Source organism: Rhinichthys klamathensis, unplaced genomic scaffold (genome assembly GCF_029890125.1).
Source record: "Rhinichthys klamathensis goyatoka isolate OS25496 unplaced genomic scaffold, OSU_Roscu_1.1 h1tg000185l_1, whole genome shotgun sequence".
Lineage (NCBI taxonomy): Eukaryota > Metazoa > Chordata > Actinopteri > Cypriniformes > Leuciscidae > Rhinichthys > Rhinichthys klamathensis.
In genome coordinates this window covers 986,283-1,004,835 of record NW_026606713.1, presented here as the reverse complement: position 1 = coordinate 1,004,835, position 18,553 = coordinate 986,283, and the positions used below count along the sequence as shown (strand labels likewise).

Genomic DNA, 18,553 nt, shown 5'->3' with positions numbered 1-18,553 from the left:
CCGAACAGTTTGGCTGTGGCAAGGCAACAAATTTATGGCAAAAAAAAAGGAAACAGGAAGTGTGTCATAACTTCTGCATATATTGTGTCACCGAGGCTCACCCCAATCGACCTGATGGTGGTGCTACAGTGATCAAAAGTACATAATGGATACATAAATCCTAAACAACTTGTCACAGGCTCAAGTGTCTTATATCATTGGAATCCTTGACAGAAAGCATGTCTTGGAATGATGTCATTTTGTTGAAATTCAGGGGGATGTTTTCAAGAAACCTGTATACTTTTGTAAAAATGAAAGATTGAGAAGGGTATATAGATATGTTCAGAATAGCATACTACCATAACATGCAAATTATCCCAGAATGCAACACACTGTACCTTCCATGAGAAATTTAATTCTCATGTTTTGATCCAACTGCAGAAGTAAATACATTTTTACACAAAATTAAATAAAAAATGCAAAAACAGCTTTTTATTTCTTTGATGATTGCGGAACGTAAATTGCTGAATTAAACAAACAACGTTTATGGTTGTTCTGTTTGACAAACTATTTTAAAAAGTATGGCTCCGTCCGAAATCACATAGCTACTTTGAACTACATAGACTTTGAACTTAAACATGACTGGGGCATCTATTATTGTAGGCTACTCGCACTGATTTCCACCATCCCGATAAAAGCCTCTTTTTCTTAGGCTAGTTAACTTATGTCCACGTTTCACGTTTACATGTTGAGCGCCACCTCGAGGACCCATGAAGTAGCGACGCTGGGAGCAGGGAAATCTATTTAGAGCGCCTTATTTTATTTAAAAAAAATATCGCTATTTGACGCCAGCGTATCGATTATCGTATCGCACGGAGCATCAAGGTGTTCCTCCTAAACTTACAGCTCCTCTGGGTAGACCCATGCAGGAAGTCTAAGTTATTTGCCTCCAGGAGCACCTGAGGGGCCTGACAGAGCCCACCAGTCCTACTCTCCATCGTCGTCCTCCTCAGTTTCCTCCATGCTGCCGCTCCCTGCCCTCAGCTCAGGGACCAAAATGAGCGGCTTCAGTAGCGCTCAGTTTCAGACTCTTACTCTAGCTCTTCTTCAAAAGAAGGGTCCCGTAGCAAAAGAAATGCTGATGACAGGGGTCGTCATGGAGAATTTCATTATCGTCATGGTGACAGACAAGTCGGGAGAGATAGTGACCGAGATCACTGTGCTGCTTCACAAACTATTTGTGAACTTAACTATATTTTCTTTAACATTCTCCAGCATGTTTTAATGTGTGCTATGTCATGTTTCAAACACCAACATTTTTTTTAAGTTCTTAATGTCTAATGAGCTTAACTTTTGTATTTTAAAATAAATTGTTTTAGTAGACTGTTCAGATTATAGTCTTTCAGTGCTGACCAGCGTATAGTATAGGCCTAGTTCAAGAAAAAATGAAGTCTACAATGAATCCACAAACACTCTGATCAACCTAAACATAACAGTTGCAATGGGGAGAAAACATATCAGTGAATCTATAATCAAATAATGTTATGATCCTGCATTCCTTTGGTTCTGAACTAAATTTCTCCATTTCAGACCCCCGTGAAGATTGCTGTTGATGTGAGGGAAGAACGTTTGTTATAATCTAAACCTGAAACATACTAAACTTTATTATTCTGGATACTCTAGTGTGCAATTCTGTCTGTGGCCATGTTTCTGAATTAATAAAAAAAGGAAGAAACAAAAAGACTTGAGGTTATTTGTGTTCCAGAGAATTGATCCTTTCATTTTGTTATTTAAAACAAGCAATCATTTAGCTACTAATAACATGCCCTTATATGTAAATTCATTTTATTCTGCGTAGTAAAGAATCAATGACTTTCACCTGTGACATATTGATTGAGTAAATTGGCAGGTCTAGGGAAAAATGATGCTTGTCACAAGAGAGGTGGAGCCATTCTGATTTACATCTGCATAAATTTGGATGGTTGCACCCTAATGTGTCATTAAAACAAGCTTGGCAATAATGGGGTTTTGGCAGGTTGGATTTGGATTGGTGTTTATTCTTGCACTTGGATTTTCTGAAGCACAATGGAGAGCAAGAGCAGCACATAATCGGAGTCCAAGCGAGTTTAGGCCTAGAACATTAGCTCAAGCTTCTCAACAGGCTGATTCCAGGATGTCTTTGGTTCCCAGTAACACTGCATTTGCACCACAAAGTTTTCCCGCTCCGTTTCCTGTCCAGACACCAGTCAGGACTGACTTTGGAAAGTCTTCTCAAGATCTTATGGGTGTTCAATTAAAAGAGCTGTTGCAGGGTCCAGTGGCGACACTGACGTGGAGCTTTCCAAGTCTACCAGAGGAACCACAGCAGCCAGACGTTCCTTTTGAGTTGCCTTATCCTGTCCCTGCCAACAGTGTAGCTGCTCAGTGTGGAGAGAATTCAGTATATGTGGAAGTGATGAAGGACTTCTTTGGGACTGGGCACCCACTGTTGTCCTCTGGTTTTACACTGGGAGGCTGTACTGCAACTGGAGAGGATTCTTCTGCTCAAGTGCTGATCTTTGAGTCTGAACTGCATGGATGTAGCGGCACATCAATGGTAAGGTTCTGTTGTGACAATCATAGGTATTCTGAACCGTCCATGTGACTGTTCTTCTATTAACCTTTCTGTTTAGGTGACTGAGGATGAGCTTGTCTATAGGTTCAACATTATGTACACCCCACAAGAGGCTTCATATGGTGTTCCTATTGTCAGGAGCAGTGGTGCGGTGGTTGGTATCGAGTGTCATTATCCAAGGTGAGGATTCAATTAATTCAGGCTCACCCAATGTTCTAATCCTGCCGTTTATGGGCAAGAGATGACCGCTTGTTTAACTCCTACAGAACACATAATGTGAGCAGCGATGCCTTAATGCCCACTTGGATCCCATATGCCTCAACTGAGGTTGCAGAGGACGTGTTCGTCTTCTCCCTCAAGCTCATGACTGGTTGGTGTAGCCCATACAGATTTGTAGAATGCTTGTGAATCATCTGTTAAGATAATAATAATAATAATTATTATTATTTAATTTTTTTTCAGATGACTGGAGATTTGAGAGACCTTCTAACCAGTACTTCCTGGGTGACATGATAAATCTTGAAGCATCAGTGCGTTTGTACAGCCATGTTCCCATCCGTGTGTTTGTGGACAGCTGCGTGGCTACTGCAGTCCCTGATGTTGCTTCTGTCCCCAGATACTCCTTTATTGAGAATAATGGGTAAGAGGTGCTACCTCATGTATCCCAGCTTCCATAAGGGTTGTGTGATTTCTAACTGGGTTCTGTTCACAGGTGCCTGGTTGATGCCAAGCTCACAGGCTCCACATCTCACTTTATGCCCCGGACTCAAGGTGATAAGCTAGATTTTCAGCTAGAGGCGTTCCGGTTCCAGCAAGCAGACAGTGGGCTGGTATGCATGTCCTGCAGTGTTGTGCTAGTTACTAAGAAATAGTAACTAGTTACTAGTTACTTCATTCAAAAAGTAACTCAATTACTTTGTTGATTACTTACACCAAAAAGTAATGCGTTACTGTTAAAAGTAACTTTTTAGTTACTTTTTTAAAGAAAGTTCTTAAATGTTCCCATTAATGCCCTTTTATGCGTTATGGTCTATACAAACACAAAACTGACTTAAACAGAAAGTAATTTTTAAACACTATTTTATTTAAGTCAGACCAGCACAAACTGAATATATCAAGGATTTCTGAAATAAATAACAAAACAAGCATTTTTAAAGCTAGTGACTTGTTTGCTTTCTCAACATTGATATTTTCATGCAGCTGACAGTATACGTTTTTACCACTGTGGTTTTTACTGCATGAATTAATATTTGAGCAATACAATTGTACCTTGATCATTCTTGTTAATTCATAGTAGGCCTACATTAACTAAGGAGATACAAATACATCTAACAATGAATGATACTTCTACAACATTTATTAACCATATTTAATGCTAAAATTGTAATCTTATTGTAAAGTGACATTTATATGATTCAAGCTTAAAGAAGATGGCCATATTTAAATATCTGCAAAGGCCAGAGCATTAAAATTACATAAATGTAGACCTATATTACATGTACAGTCTTTCACTTTATTTGCTTAAATTTTAGAACACTTGATTAGACTTGATGTCGGCTGCATGGACATATCAATGTAAGCAATCAATCACGTCACTAGTTTTTAAAATACAACTTCGCCGGCTAATGAATGCATAAAAGTGACCAGCTGGATATAAACTAATGCAAATAGATGGTAACAATTGCGACATAAAACATGTGGGTCAGGTCTGCGTGTGTTTTTGTCACATTGCTTTAATCGCTTGAGGTAAGTTAGCCGTTACTAATGTTATTCCTCTCAGACTCGACGGCAAGCTTCTGTTCTTTCTCTGCTGAATGTGCTGATGCAGCATCTAGTCAAAAAAATAATTACTTTATAATGATATGGCAATGTGTACTTAAGTGTTCTGTATTCATACCGTTTCGCTGTCTGTGTTTTAAATGCGCATCAAGTGCTCAGCGCTCTCCGTGCAGCTTGTAATCTCCGTGCTCGCGCTGCCTCACGTGTACGTAAACAACTCAGCCAGTGAGTTTGTTATGTGTCCTCTCGCTCTGTATAATGCTAGCAGTCTCTTCAGTGCTCTCGTACTGTGTAATGACAGCGCACACTTCTCAGCCGCTCCAGCAACTAATTAATTTAAAAAAGTAACGGACAACGCGCCATATGGTAACGGTAACGGAGTTAATTTATTTAAAAAGTAATGCGTTACAGTATTAGTTACTGTCAAAAGTAACTGCGTTACTGTAATGCGTTACTAGTAACGCGTTACTGCCCAACACTGATGTCCTGTAGTTGTGCAACTCTTTGTATGATATGCTGCCATGGTGTACAAACCATTGTCTCTGCAGGTCTACATCACATGCATTTTGAAGGTGGCTGCAGCAACCTCTCCAAGTTCTGAACAGAAAGCTTGTTCATTCTCTGCTAATGGGTATGTTGCCCGCTAAATAAGTGTACAGGTGAATTGGTTGCGTTAACTTATTTGAGGGTTTGTTTTGTCAGGTGGGTGTCTGCAGATGATTCTGACCAGGTGTGTGGCTGCTGTGACACAACGTGTAGCATCAGAAGTGGAAGTGATCAACTGCTTACAGGTTTGGACTAACTCTGATAAGTTGTTATTGTCATGCATGGCTTTAGTTCTCACTAATCATTTGTTCCTCAGATCTACGCTGGGAAAGAGCATCTGTCGGCCCCATCAATGTTAAAGAATATGGCTATGGCCAAAAATAACTGGAAATCTCATGTGACTTCTGGTGATTTTTAATAAATGTTGTTAATATATTTGGGTTTTTTGATGTCTTTACTTGCAGTTTACATGGTTTCTGTTCAGACATGTACCACAAAAAGCCTATATGGGGTGACATTTTGCTCAAGTCATTTGTGGGGCTAGGCCTATTACAACACAAAATAAGGACTTGAAACTTTGAGGGATGCTAGTATACCCACCCTGTTTATTGGGGCTTTCGCACCAGAGGAACCTTTTCATAGTTCCTAGAACTATTGGCGGAAGTACCTGGATTTTGGCGTGTTCGCACCGCAGGAACTAGGAACGATTTTATTTCTAGGAACTAATTTAGCTCCTCCTTCAGAGCACTATAGGAACTATCTGTGACGTAAGTGTACGCTGATTGGCCGAACGCACGCGAAACACCAGCACTTGCCATTATAAAGGCTGTGTAAACACACATAGATTATAGCCATTAACTTCAGAAACTCTACAAACGTAGAAAACAGTGATAGATGGGCCTCTTAACCTTTACGCTGAGGAGAAAATCCAACGCAACTGAGGGGACCAAGCAAAACATGATTATATATTTCTGCTCAGCTAGCACACTGGACATGTGTGCAGATGGAAGCATGTCACTTTCAAACTGCTTTGAAATCACCGTCTTATTTTTTTACCCGATTTGCTTCAAACTTTATCAGAATAATGCCAAGACACGGCAGACGTAAACCTGCGAAAGGATTCTTGAATACTGTTGTTATGGCAACGCATCAAACTTTTAAATTTCTTTTGGGTATTTCTGAGACTCTTAGCATGCTTCAAATTGCATGAAACTCGACAGACACACACATCAGAGTTGTCAGCCAGTAGACATGGGCAAAGCCTTAAAAATGGGCGTGTAGGAGCGGCTAAGTAGCGTCACCTTTTAACTAAAGTGGGTGGTTAGTTTTACCTACAGTCAACAAACTTAGTACATACTGTATATTATTCTCATCGAGCCGGACGACTTTCTAATTTACAGTCATTAGCTCCGACCAACAGGAAGTTAGATATTTTTGTTTGAATGTGGATTTTTGGAATCAAGCTCTGAATTTTTACCTACTGCTCCAAGGAGCCTCATACGATTCACACCAAACATTCTCAACATGATGCCAATATATTGAAGAGGCTAAATTTCAAACGGGTATCTTGAATGGACTTGATGAAATAAAATACTGACAAAAAGGGAAACAGGAAGAGTCTCATATCTTCTAAATAATAAATTGTACACCATTTATTTCTATATAAAATAATACAAATAAGAAGTAAAAAACACATTTTATTATTTTTCATAAAATGCATTTGTGTTATCTGGTTGAAAGAAATAAAATGTAATACATAGTATAACCACTAGTTTGCAGCATAGGCCTATATTTAAACAGGGTTGAAAAAAGCCTTGTTGCTGAGAATTTTACAGACATAATTATCAAAAATGTTGAATTTTCTGGCTCAACTAACTGGTAAACAGTCTCCAACTCTTGAGAATCTTCCCCAAAGAGATGCTGAACAGGAGTCCTCAGAGCATTTTGGCTGAGCTTTATCCCCGAGACTCCAAACATTAGTCTTCCTTCATTCACTTTGTCTTTCAATCAGCTGTGACTCTGTCTGATTTGAATCAAATCCTCAAACCTTCACCTGGTGTAAATACATTTTGGTACATATAGATTGTTACTCAATCTCTCTGCTCAAATCTATCTCTCTGCTCAAATCTAGTACACAAGTCTACACTGATGGATTACAAAGTTGTTTTCATTGCTGTTCTTGGTATTTGTTTCTTTTATTAAAGCAAACATGTTATAAATATCGTTGCTGCCCCGCAGTGTGGACGTTTTTTTGTGAGTTTCTCAGTGTGTTAAATTGTTAAATTTTTCCAGAGGATCTGGAAAAAATGAGTCTGAATATCGTCGAGGATTGAAGACTTGCAGCCTCTGACCGAAATGGATGGAGGAACTCTGTGTTGGGGCTGTCGGAGCGTGGTCTACCATCGCCATGACATACATACATACATACATACATATTCATGTAACTTGCTAAGTTGGTAAAAGGTACAGGATTGTTTTTAGACGCAATTTAGCATTAAATTCCCCCCCAATTTAGCATAAACTGAGCTTTGTTCTTACTTCTGCATGTGCCCAATCCTAAAACTTACCTACCCCATATATCAGTAATTGTCTCTCTGCACAGTTTGTTTTACATTATGACAATTAAACACAACTATTTATAAAGGTCAACCTGATGTGATCAGACACATTTTGTGTAAAGTGTATGAGAATTTCATATGCAGACAATACACAGTTACACACTTTAAAATGTATAAACAGCACAGGGAATCAGAGCCTTCAAAAAACAATAATCAATTATCTTTTAACAGCCAGTTAGTTTCCCAGGTGAACAATGTTTCATGTAATTAGTTATTTGCCCTAATTGGACTGATGAAGGCCTATAAAATACACTTATCTCCAGTTACATATGTTTGCAATTGTAGTGTCTGTGTGGTGGTTTGAGAAAGTGAATGTTGGGGCTTTGGAGTACTCAGGGTTTTTTGTTTGCCATGGATAAAGGGTGGACACAGTGAGTTTATTCAATCAATCTCGGTTTGTGGATGATTCAGCAAATAATTAATTTACTTTATGTATTTTATATATTTACTTTTAGGTTACCCTTGTTTGTAACCTTCCTGCTCTTTTTGAGTAATGCTCATGGATTTAAAGGTAAGATTAATGTTTTTGGTGGGTTTTTTATTTTTTATTATTTCTCTTACAGAGTATTTTAAATTGTGAGGTTTCTTTTTCTACAAGTCGTCTTTTGTCTAATTCACAGGTGGGGCTCATTCAGATGCCCACCACCGGTGGGGCCAACCTTCAGACAAAACTTTCTCACCTCGTGCAGTCCAGTCTTCTGTGGCAGAGGTCCCTGTGACTGGGATTTTGCCTGAAGAAGTGGGCTCTAGTTTATTCACTAACAGACCCCTGAAAAGGTTAAACTTACTCCAATTTGTTAAAGGTGGTGTTTCCAGCAGGCATGAATTAATGTCCCATGCCCAGACAGCTCCAAGCAGCTCTGTTTTAGCGTCCTTGCCTCTACCCTTAAATGAACGGTATGCAGGCCGTTTGACATCGCTCCAGGGTTCCTCTGGATCAGCCGCTACAGATACTACTAGTGTTTCTACACAAGGAGAAAGTAGCTTCCCTGCCATACTTGGCACTTCTGGCCTGTCCACCAGTGATCAAAGCTCCCCTAGTTTGTACATGTCCAGCTCCCTGGAAACCTCTGGTGCTAAATCAGCAGAAGCCACTTTGCCTGTGTTCTCTCAGGAGAGCATCTCTTACAGCAGTTCATCTGCTCCAGGTGCCACGTACACTTCTCAAGGTAGCCCAGTGCTGGCTTCAGAAGGCTCTGGTCAATCCATCTCCCCTCAGGGTGAAAGCAGTTACAGTGGCTTGCCTCAGTCTCAAGGTGCCTCGAGTCAATATAACCCAGGCTCCTATAACGTGCTCAGTTCTTCATCTCTTTCTAGTCAGTCTACCAGTGACCAGAGTACCCCCAGTTTGTATAGTTCTAGCTTTCAGGGAAGTTCGGGCAGTTTGTTGGAAGCTTCTGGCTCTTCTTTTCAAGGGGAAGTGGCAGGGCTTAGCTCTCTTGTTGACCTGTCTCCCCAATCACAAGACAACTCCAGTCAGCTTCTACCCTCACCCTTGGAGGTCTCCAGCCAGTCTACTAATGGTCAAAGCACTCCCAGCTTGTTTATGCTTGGCTCTGAGAGCAGTTCAGATTCACAGTCAACAGGTCCTGCTTCACCTCTAGACACTCAGGGTAGTCTCTCTCAAAGCATTTCTAGCCAGTCCACAAGCGTTCAAAGTTCCCCTAGTGTGTCTACAAGCACCCAGAGCAGGTCTGCCACTCAATTCACTTCCAGTAATTTTTTCCCTGTGCAGGGAGGTAGTGGTTCTACTTCTAGCTTATATCTGAAGCCTCAGGGCACTCTGGGTCTGTATGCCCCTGCGTCCCATACCAAATATGTGAGTTTTCCCATGTCATCACACCCAGCTATTTATAGCCAGTCAAAAAGTAGCTCTTTTCCTTGGTTTGGGGGCTCTACTGGCTTTGCCTCCCAGGGAATGAGTAGCACTTACAGTGGTTCTGTCCAGCCTCAAGGTACCACAAGTCAGTTTGCCTCTGGGTCTCCAACCTACTATCCAAGTGTATCACTATCTTCACCCCAAGGTGCCTCCAGTCAGTCTGCTACAGTCCAGAGTTCACGGAAGCAGTTTGCCTCTAGCTATGGCACCCAGTCAGGGTCCTCTAAGCCATTCACCCTGCAGGGAAGCACCACTTATGGTGGATCACTCCAGCCTCAAGGTACCACAAGTCAGTTTGCCTCTGGGTCTCCATCTTACCATCAAAGTGTATCACTATCCTCACCCCAAGGTGCCTCCAGTCAGTCTGCTACATTCCAGAGTTCACGGAAGCAGTTTGCCTCTACCTTCACAGGCAACTCTGGCACCCAGGAAGGGCCCTCTGGTCCCTTCAAATGGCAGGAAAGCACCACCTATGGTGGAACACTCCAGCCTCAAGATACCTCAAGTCAGTTTGCCTCTGGGTCTTCATCCTCCTTTCCAATTGTAACACTATCCTCACCCCAAGGTTCTGCCAGTCGGTCTGCTACAGTCCAGAGTTCACGGAAGCAGTTTACCTCTACCTATGGCACCCAGTCAGGGTCCTCTAAGCCATTCACCCTGCAGGGAAGCACCACTTATGGTGGATCACTCCAGCCTCAAGGTACCACAAGTCAGTTTGCCTCTGGGTCTCCATCCTACTATCCAAGTGTATCACTATCCTCGCCCCAAGGTGCCTCCAGTCAGTCTGCTACAGTCCAGAGTTCACGGAAGCAGTTTGCGTCTAGCTATGGAACCCAGTCAGGGTCCTCTAAGCCATTCACCCTGCATGGAAGCACCACTTATGGTGGATCACTCCAGCCTCAAGGTACCACAAGTCAGTTTTCCTCTGGGTCTCCATCCTATTCAAGTTTATCACTATCCTCGCCCCAAGGTGCCTCCAGTCAGTCTGCTGCAGTCCAGAGTTCACAGAAGCAGTTTACCTCTACCTTCACAGGCAACTCTGGCACCCAGGAAGGACCCTCTGCTCCCTTCAAATGGCAGGGAAGCACCACCTATGGTGGATCACTCCAGCCTCAAGGTACCACAAGTCAGTTTGCCTCTGGGTCTCCATCCTATTCAAGTTTATCACTATCCTCACCCCAAGGTGCCTCCAGTCAGTCTGCTGCAGTCCAGAGTTCACAGAAGCAGTTTACCTCTACCTTCACAGGCAACTCTGGCGCCCAGGAAGGACCCTCTGCTCCCTTCAAATGGCAGGGAAGCACCACCTATGGTGGATCACTCCAGCCTCAAGGTACCACAAGTCAGCTTGCCTCTGGGTCTCCATCCTACTATCCAAGTGTATCACTATCCTCGCCCCAAGGTGCCTCCAGTCAGTCTGCTACAGTCCAGAGTTCACGGAAGCAGTTTTCCTCTAGCTATGGCACCCAGTCAGGGTCCTCTAAGCCATTCACCCTGCAGGGAAGCACCACTTATGGTGGATCACTCCAGCCTCAAGGTACCACAAGTCAGTTTGCCTCTGGGTCTCCATCCTACTATCCAAGTGTATCACTATCCTCACCCCAAGGTGCCTCCAGTCAGTCTGCTACAGTCCAGAGTTCACGGAAGCAGATTGCCTCTAGCTATGGTACCCAGTCAGGGTCCTCTAAGCCATTCACCCTGCAGGGAAGCACCACCTATGGTGGATCACTCCAGCCTCAAGATACCACAAGTCAGTTTGCCTCTGGGTCTCCATCCTCCTATAATTGTCATTGTGTATCGTTGTCCTCACCCCAAGGTGTTGCCGACCAGTCCAGCCAAGCATTTCAAAGCTATTCTGGGTCCCAAAGCCAGAAGTCTCAAAGATGGCAGCCTTCACAAGGTATTCAGACCTCAGGTGCAGCTACATCACAGGGTAGCTCTCTGTCTCAAAGCTCTCCAATGCAGAGTTTGTTTCCTTCCCTGTCATCAGCAGGAGGCTCATCTTCAGGAGATCCTGGACCGTTTGTTTCTGCACAGGGTGGTAGCAGCAGATATGGTGGCTTTTCTCTTCATTCTCAAAGCCCCTCTAGCAAGTACACCCCTGGGTCTCATGCATATGCCAAGCTTGGTTCCTCTCCCCTAGCTGTTTCTAGCCAGTCTACCAATGATAAGCGGTCAAATGGCCTGTATAGCTCAGACTCTCTGCGAACCCTGGGTCTCATTGGTGTAGTTGAAAGACCCTCTAGACTCCCATCTCAAGCTCCTTCTGACTCTACAAGCAGTAACCAAATCTCTGAGCATTTTGTGACCATGCAACGCCCCACAGGTTCAAACCTAATACAATCAACCATTCCTCAATCAGCTATACTCCGTAAAGGGCTAAGGGACTCTATAAAACAGCGACATTATGCAAAGTGACGTCTTCCAGAATATAAAATCTAATAAATGTTTGTAACAAAGTGTTTTTTCTTGTGCTGTTTTGTGTTTAAGCTACATTCAAAGGATAGAATTCCATGTTAGTTGAGTTTGTTTAACTTGGAAAAGGGGTGCCATGTAGGGTTTTGTGTGCCAAATTGGTTGAGTCAGTTGCTGTCTTAATCACGTTTTGTTGGCATTGACCAGTTAACTAAAATTTGCTTAAGAAAGAGAGATATCAGCTGTCGGTATATCGTTGATCTTGGTGTTAAATATTGGTGATCAGTACCTGCCTCAAAATCCTGATAGGTGCAATACTATTTTCTAGTCAAAGCTTTAATTTTTCTAATGTTTGTTTTGCTTTTGAATATTCACCTCAAATGTTAATGTTTTTGCACTGATGCCAGATCTATTAATATTCATTGGTTTGTCCATTGATTCAAATAAAGAATTTAATACATGGTTGATCAAATTTAAAGTTTATTGGGCAAGTGAAAAACCATTGCAAAAATCATCTACTGGCCAGAGATTCAAATCAATAACTTTGCTGAACTTAACCTGAGGTTAAAAACTGAAGATAAAAATAGCTTCTAGACCCTCTTTGGCTGGTCCATAATAAATTGGGCCTTATTTTGGGTTAATTTTCTCATTCCACTGTTCTATTTCATTTGTCCACTGCTTAAAACAGTTATGAATAATAGCTTGTAAATGACATTCAGCCTGCTACCACAGAGTGGCGCTGTGATCATTAAAACCAAGAACCACATAAGGCTGTCTTCCCCTTTTGAGACCATTTCTGAGACATTTTAGTGGGCAAAAGCGTGGATAAAAAACATGGCATTGTACTTAAGAAATTCAGTGTTTGAGATACTTTGCCGATAGAAATGGACAACATGTTCTCATGAGTATTCGTATGTATTTTGCCACACGTACATTTACTTGTGTTTCCATAGACACTGAAACCTACAATATTGACGTATTGACAGCCCTATAACATCAAACAACTTTACAGACTTACAAATGTGTACAAATCCTTATTTATGAATATTAAAATTGTGGCATTAATATCTCGATTCTATTGTATTCAATTGTCATATCAATGACATTATGTTCTCAGTCGCATTTATGAGAAACTGTTTACTCATCCACTTAATTTGGGGCCCTTAACCTGCTCAAAAACACTTTGCACACGTTGAAATTGTCAGCCATCAGGGTCACTGATGACACAAGTGACCACACAAGATGACATGGTGGGGTCATAGGTTGTATTTGAGGGGCTCTGTAGCGCAACCCTTTTTACCTAAAGTAGCCAAACTTCATACACTTATTGATCTCATCGGGCAAAACAACTTTTCGATCAGATTTTCAATATCCCGAACAGTTTGGCTGTGGCAAGGCAACAAATTTATGGCAAAAAAAAAGGAAACAGGAAGTGTGTCATAACTTCTGCATATATTGTGTCACCGAGGCTCACCCCAATCGACCTGATGGTGGTGCTACAGTGATCAAAAGTACATAATGGATACATAAATCCTAAACAACTTGTCACAGGCTCAAGTGTCTTATATCATTGGAATCCTTGACAGAAAGCATGTCTTGGAATGATGTCATTTTGTTGAAATTCAGGGGGATGTTTTCAAGAAACCTGTATACTTTTGTAAAAATGAAAGATTGAGAAGGGTATATAGATATGTTCAGAATAGCATACTACCATAACATGCAAATTATCCCAGAATGCAACACACTGTACCTTCCATGAGAAATTTAATTCTCATGTTTTGATCCAACTGCAGAAGTAAATACATTTTTACACAAAATTAAATAAAAAATGCAAAAACAGCTTTTTATTTCTTTGATGATTGCGGAACGTAAATTGCTGAATTAAACAAACAACGTTTATGGTTGTTCTGTTTGACAAACTATTTTAAAAAGTATGGCTCCGTCCGAAATCACATAGCTACTTTGAACTACATAGACTTTGAACTTAAACATGACTGGGGCATCTATTATTGTAGGCTACTCGCACTGATTTCCACCATCCCGATAAAAGCCTCTTTTTCTTAGGCTAGTTAACTTATGTCCACGTTTCACGTTTACATGTTGAGCGCCACCTCGAGGACCCATGAAGTAGCGACGCTGGGAGCAGGGAAATCTATTTAGAGCGCCTTATTTTATTTAAAAAAAATATCGCTATTTGACGCCAGCGTATCGATTATCGTATCGCACGGAGCATCAAGGTGTTCCTCCTAAACTTACAGCTCCTCTGGGTAGACCCATGCAGGAAGTCTAAGTTATTTGCCTCCAGGAGCACCTGAGGGGCCTGACAGAGCCCACCAGTCCTACTCTCCATCGTCGTCCTCCTCAGTTTCCTCCATGCTGCCGCTCCCTGCCCTCAGCTCAGGGACCAAAATGAGCGGCTTCAGTAGCGCTCAGTTTCAGACTCTTACTCTAGCTCTTCTTCAAAAGAAGGGTCCCGTAGCAAAAGAAATGCTGATGACAGGGGTCGTCATGGAGAATTTCATTATCGTCATGGTGACAGACAAGTCGGGAGAGATAGTGACCGAGATCACTGTGCTGCTTCACAAACTATTTGTGAACTTAACTATATTTTCTTTAACATTCTCCAGCATGTTTTAATGTGTGCTATGTCATGTTTCAAACACCAACATTTTTTTTAAGTTCTTAATGTCTAATGAGCTTAACTTTTGTATTTTAAAATAAATTGTTTTAGTAGACTGTTCAGATTATAGTCTTTCAGTGCTGACCAGCGTATAGTATAGGCCTAGTTCAAGAAAAAATGAAGTCTACAATGAATCCACAAACACTCTGATCAACCTAAACATAACAGTTGCAATGGGGAGAAAACATATCAGTGAATCTATAATCAAATAATGTTATGATCCTGCATTCCTTTGGTTCTGAACTAAATTTCTCCATTTCAGACCCCCGTGAAGATTGCTGTTGATGTGAGGGAAGAACGTTTGTTATAATCTAAACCTGAAACATACTAAACTTTATTATTCTGGATACTCTAGTGTGCAATTCTGTCTGTGGCCATGTTTCTGAATTAATAAAAAAAGGAAGAAACAAAAAGACTTGAGGTTATTTGTGTTCCAGAGAATTGATCCTTTCATTTTGTTATTTAAAACAAGCAATCATTTAGCTACTAATAACATGCCCTTATATGTAAATTCATTTTATTCTGCGTAGTAAAGAATCAATGACTTTCACCTGTGACATATTGATTGAGTAAATTGGCAGGTCTAGGGAAAAATGATGCTTGTCACAAGAGAGGTGGAGCCATTCTGATTTACATCTGCATAAATTTGGATGGTTGCACCCTAATGTGTCATTAAAACAAGCTTGGCAATAATGGGGTTTTGGCAGGTTGGATTTGGATTGGTGTTTATTCTTGCACTTGGATTTTCTGAAGCACAATGGAGAGCAAGAGCAGCACATAATCGGAGTCCAAGCGAGTTTAGGCCTAGAACATTAGCTCAAGCTTCTCAACAGGCTGATTCCAGGATGTCTTTGGTTCCCAGTAACACTGCATTTGCACCACAAAGTTTTCCCGCTCCGTTTCCTGTCCAGACACCAGTCAGGACTGACTTTGGAAAGTCTTCTCAAGATCTTATGGGTGTTCAATTAAAAGAGCTGTTGCAGGGTCCAGTGGCGACACTGACGTGGAGCTTTCCAAGTCTACCAGAGGAACCACAGCAGCCAGACGTTCCTTTTGAGTTGCCTTATCCTGTCCCTGCCAACAGTGTAGCTGCTCAGTGTGGAGAGAATTCAGTATATGTGGAAGTGATGAAGGACTTCTTTGGGACTGGGCACCCACTGTTGTCCTCTGGTTTTACACTGGGAGGCTGTACTGCAACTGGAGAGGATTCTTCTGCTCAAGTGCTGATCTTTGAGTCTGAACTGCATGGATGTAGCGGCACATCAATGGTAAGGTTCTGTTGTGACAATCATAGGTATTCTGAACCGTCCATGTGACTGTTCTTCTATTAACCTTTCTGTTTAGGTGACTGAGGATGAGCTTGTCTATAGGTTCAACATTATGTACACCCCACAAGAGGCTTCATATGGTGTTCCTATTGTCAGGAGCAGTGGTGCGGTGGTTGGTATCGAGTGTCATTATCCAAGGTGAGGATTCAATTAATTCAGGCTCACCCAATGTTCTAATCCTGCCGTTTATGGGCAAGAGATGACCGCTTGTTTAACTCCTACAGAACACATAATGTGAGCAGCGATGCCTTAATGCCCACTTGGATCCCATATGCCTCAACTGAGGTTGCAGAGGACGTGTTCGTCTTCTCCCTCAAGCTCATGACTGGTTGGTGTAGCCCATACAGATTTGTAGAATGCTTGTGAATCATCTGTTAAGATAATAATAATAATAATTATTATTATTTAATTTTTTTTCAGATGACTGGAGATTTGAGAGACCTTCTAACCAGTACTTCCTGGGTGACATGATAAATCTTGAAGCATCAGTGCGTTTGTACAGCCATGTTCCCATCCGTGTGTTTGTGGACAGCTGCGTGGCTACTGCAGTCCCTGATGTTGCTTCTGTCCCCAGATACTCCTTTATTGAGAATAATGGGTAAGAGGTGCTACCTCATGTATCCCAGCTTCCATAAGGGTTGTGTGATTTCTAACTGGGTTCTGTTCACAGGTGCCTGGTTGATGCCAAGCTCACAGGCTCCACATCTCACTTTATGCCCCGGACTCAAGGTGATAAGCTAGATTTTCAGCTAGAGGCGTTCCGGTTCCAGCAAGCAGACAGTGGGCTGGTATGCATGTCCTGCAGTGTTGTGCTAGTTACTAAGAAATAGTAACTAGTTACTAGTTACTTCATTCAAAAAGTAACTCAATTACTTTGTTGATTACTTACACCAAAAAGTAATGCGTTACTGTTAAAAGTAACTTTTTAGTTACTTTTTTAAAGAAAGTTCTTAAATGTTCCCATTAATGCCCTTTTATGCGTTATGGTCTATACAAACACAAAACTGACTTAAACAGAAAGTAATTTTTAAACACTATTTTATTTAAGTCAGACCAGCACAAACTGAATATATCAAGGATTTCTGAAATAAATAACAAAACAAGCATTTTTAAAGCTAGTGACTTGTTTGCTTTCTCAACATTGATATTTTCATGCAGCTGACAGTATACGTTTTTACCACTGTGGTTTTTACTGCATGAATTAATATTTGAGCAATACAATTGTACCTTGATCATTCTTGTTAATTCATAGTAGGCCTACATTAACTAAGGAGATACAAATACATCTAACAATGAATGATACTTCTACAACATTTATTAACCATATTTAATGCTAAAATTGTAATCTTATTGTAAAGTGACATTTATATGATTCAAGCTTAAAGAAGATGGCCATATTTAAATATCTGCAAAGGCCAGAGCATTAAAATTACATAAATGTAGACCTATATTACATGTACAGTCTTTCACTTTATTTGCTTAAATTTTAGAACACTTGATTAGACTTGATGTCGGCTGCATGGACATATCAATGTAAGCAATCAATCACGTCACTAGTTTTTAAAATACAACTTCGCCGGCTAATGAATGCATAAAAGTGACCAGCTGGATATAAACTAATGCAAATAGATGGTAACAATTGCGACATAAAACATGTGGGTCAGGTCTGCGTGTGTTTTTGTCACATTGCTTTAATCGCTTGAGGTAAGTTAGCCGTTACTAATGTTATTCCTCTCAGACTCGACGGCAAGCTTCTGTTCTTTCTCTGCTGAATGTGCTGATGCAGCATCTAGTCAAAAAAATAATTACTTTATAATGATATGGCAATGTGTACTTAAGTGTTCTGTATTCATACCGTTTCGCTGTCTGTGTTTTAAATGCGCATCAAGTGCTCAGCGCTCTCCGTGCAGCTTGTAATCTCCGTGCTCGCGCTGCCTCACGTGTACGTAAACAACTCAGCCAGTGAGTTTGTTATGTGTCCTCTCGCTCTGTATAATGCTAGCAGTCTCTTCAGTGCTCTCGTACTGTGTAATGACAGCGCACACTTCTCAGCCGCTCCAGCAACTAATTAATTTAAAAAAGTAACGGACAACGCGCCATATGGTAACGGTAACGGAGTTAATTTATTTAAAAAGTAATGCGTTACAGTATTAGTTACTGTCAAAAGTAACTGCGTTACTGTAATGCGTTACTAGTAACGCGTTACTGCCCAACACTGATGTCCTGTAGTTGTGCAACTCTTTGTATGATATGCTGCCATGGTGTACAAACCATTGTCTCTGCAGGTCTACATCACATGCATTTTGAAGGTGGCTGCAGCAACCTCTCCAAGTTCTGAACAGAAAGCTTGTTCATTCTCTGCTAATGGGTATGTTGCCCGCTAAATAAGTGTACAGGTGAATTGGTTGCGTTAACTTATTTGAGGGTTTGTTTTGTCAGGTGGGTGTCTGCAGATGATTCTGACCAGGTGTGTGGCTGCTGTGACACAACGTGTAGCATCAGAAGTGGAAGTGATCAACTGCTTACAGGTTTGGACTAACTCTGATAAGTTGTTATTGTCATGCATGGCTTTAGTTCTCACTAATCATTTGTTCCTCAGATCTACGCTGGGAAAGAGCATCTGTCGGCCCCATCAATGTTAAAGAATATGGCTATGGCCAAAAATAACTGGAAATCTCATGTGACTTCTGGTGATTTTTAATAAATGTTGTTAATATA

The 18,553-nt window shown here is 41.2% G+C and overlaps 3 protein-coding genes and 1 long non-coding RNA gene across 4 annotated transcripts; all 4 read left to right on the top strand.

Annotated features, from left to right (window-relative positions):
- Positions 1 to 1,964: 1,964 nt before the first annotated feature.
- On the top strand, positions 1,965 to 5,353 carry LOC130095124 (zona pellucida sperm-binding protein 3-like). Its single transcript, XM_056261778.1, has 8 exons — positions 1,965 to 2,575; positions 2,652 to 2,773; positions 2,860 to 2,963; positions 3,056 to 3,233; positions 3,306 to 3,423; positions 4,921 to 5,003; positions 5,075 to 5,163; positions 5,235 to 5,353. The coding sequence occupies exons 1-8, from the start codon at positions 2,000 to 2,002 to the stop codon at positions 5,300 to 5,302; spliced, it is 1,338 nt and encodes a 445-aa protein (XP_056117753.1). The 5' UTR covers positions 1,965 to 1,999; the 3' UTR covers positions 5,303 to 5,353.
- A 2,459-nt stretch (positions 5,354 to 7,812) lies between these two features.
- LOC130095092 (uncharacterized) lies at positions 7,813 to 8,266 on the top strand. Its single transcript, XR_008808045.1, has 3 exons — positions 7,813 to 7,907; positions 7,992 to 8,047; positions 8,157 to 8,266. It is a non-coding gene; the product is annotated as an uncharacterized LOC130095092 (long non-coding RNA).
- A 748-nt stretch (positions 8,267 to 9,014) lies between these two features.
- Positions 9,015 to 11,830, top strand: LOC130095116 (uncharacterized). The gene is made up of 2 exons (XM_056261771.1): positions 9,015 to 9,078; positions 9,229 to 11,830. Exon 2 carries the CDS (start codon positions 9,368 to 9,370, stop codon positions 11,828 to 11,830), a length of 2,463 nt encoding a protein of 820 aa, XP_056117746.1. The 5' UTR covers positions 9,015 to 9,078; positions 9,229 to 9,367.
- A 3,331-nt stretch (positions 11,831 to 15,161) lies between these two features.
- LOC130095123 (zona pellucida sperm-binding protein 3-like) lies at positions 15,162 to 18,553 on the top strand. The gene is made up of 8 exons (XM_056261777.1): positions 15,162 to 15,775; positions 15,852 to 15,973; positions 16,060 to 16,163; positions 16,256 to 16,433; positions 16,506 to 16,623; positions 18,121 to 18,203; positions 18,275 to 18,363; positions 18,435 to 18,553. Exons 1-8 carry the CDS (start codon positions 15,200 to 15,202, stop codon positions 18,500 to 18,502), a joined length of 1,338 nt encoding a protein of 445 aa, XP_056117752.1. The 5' UTR covers positions 15,162 to 15,199; the 3' UTR covers positions 18,503 to 18,553.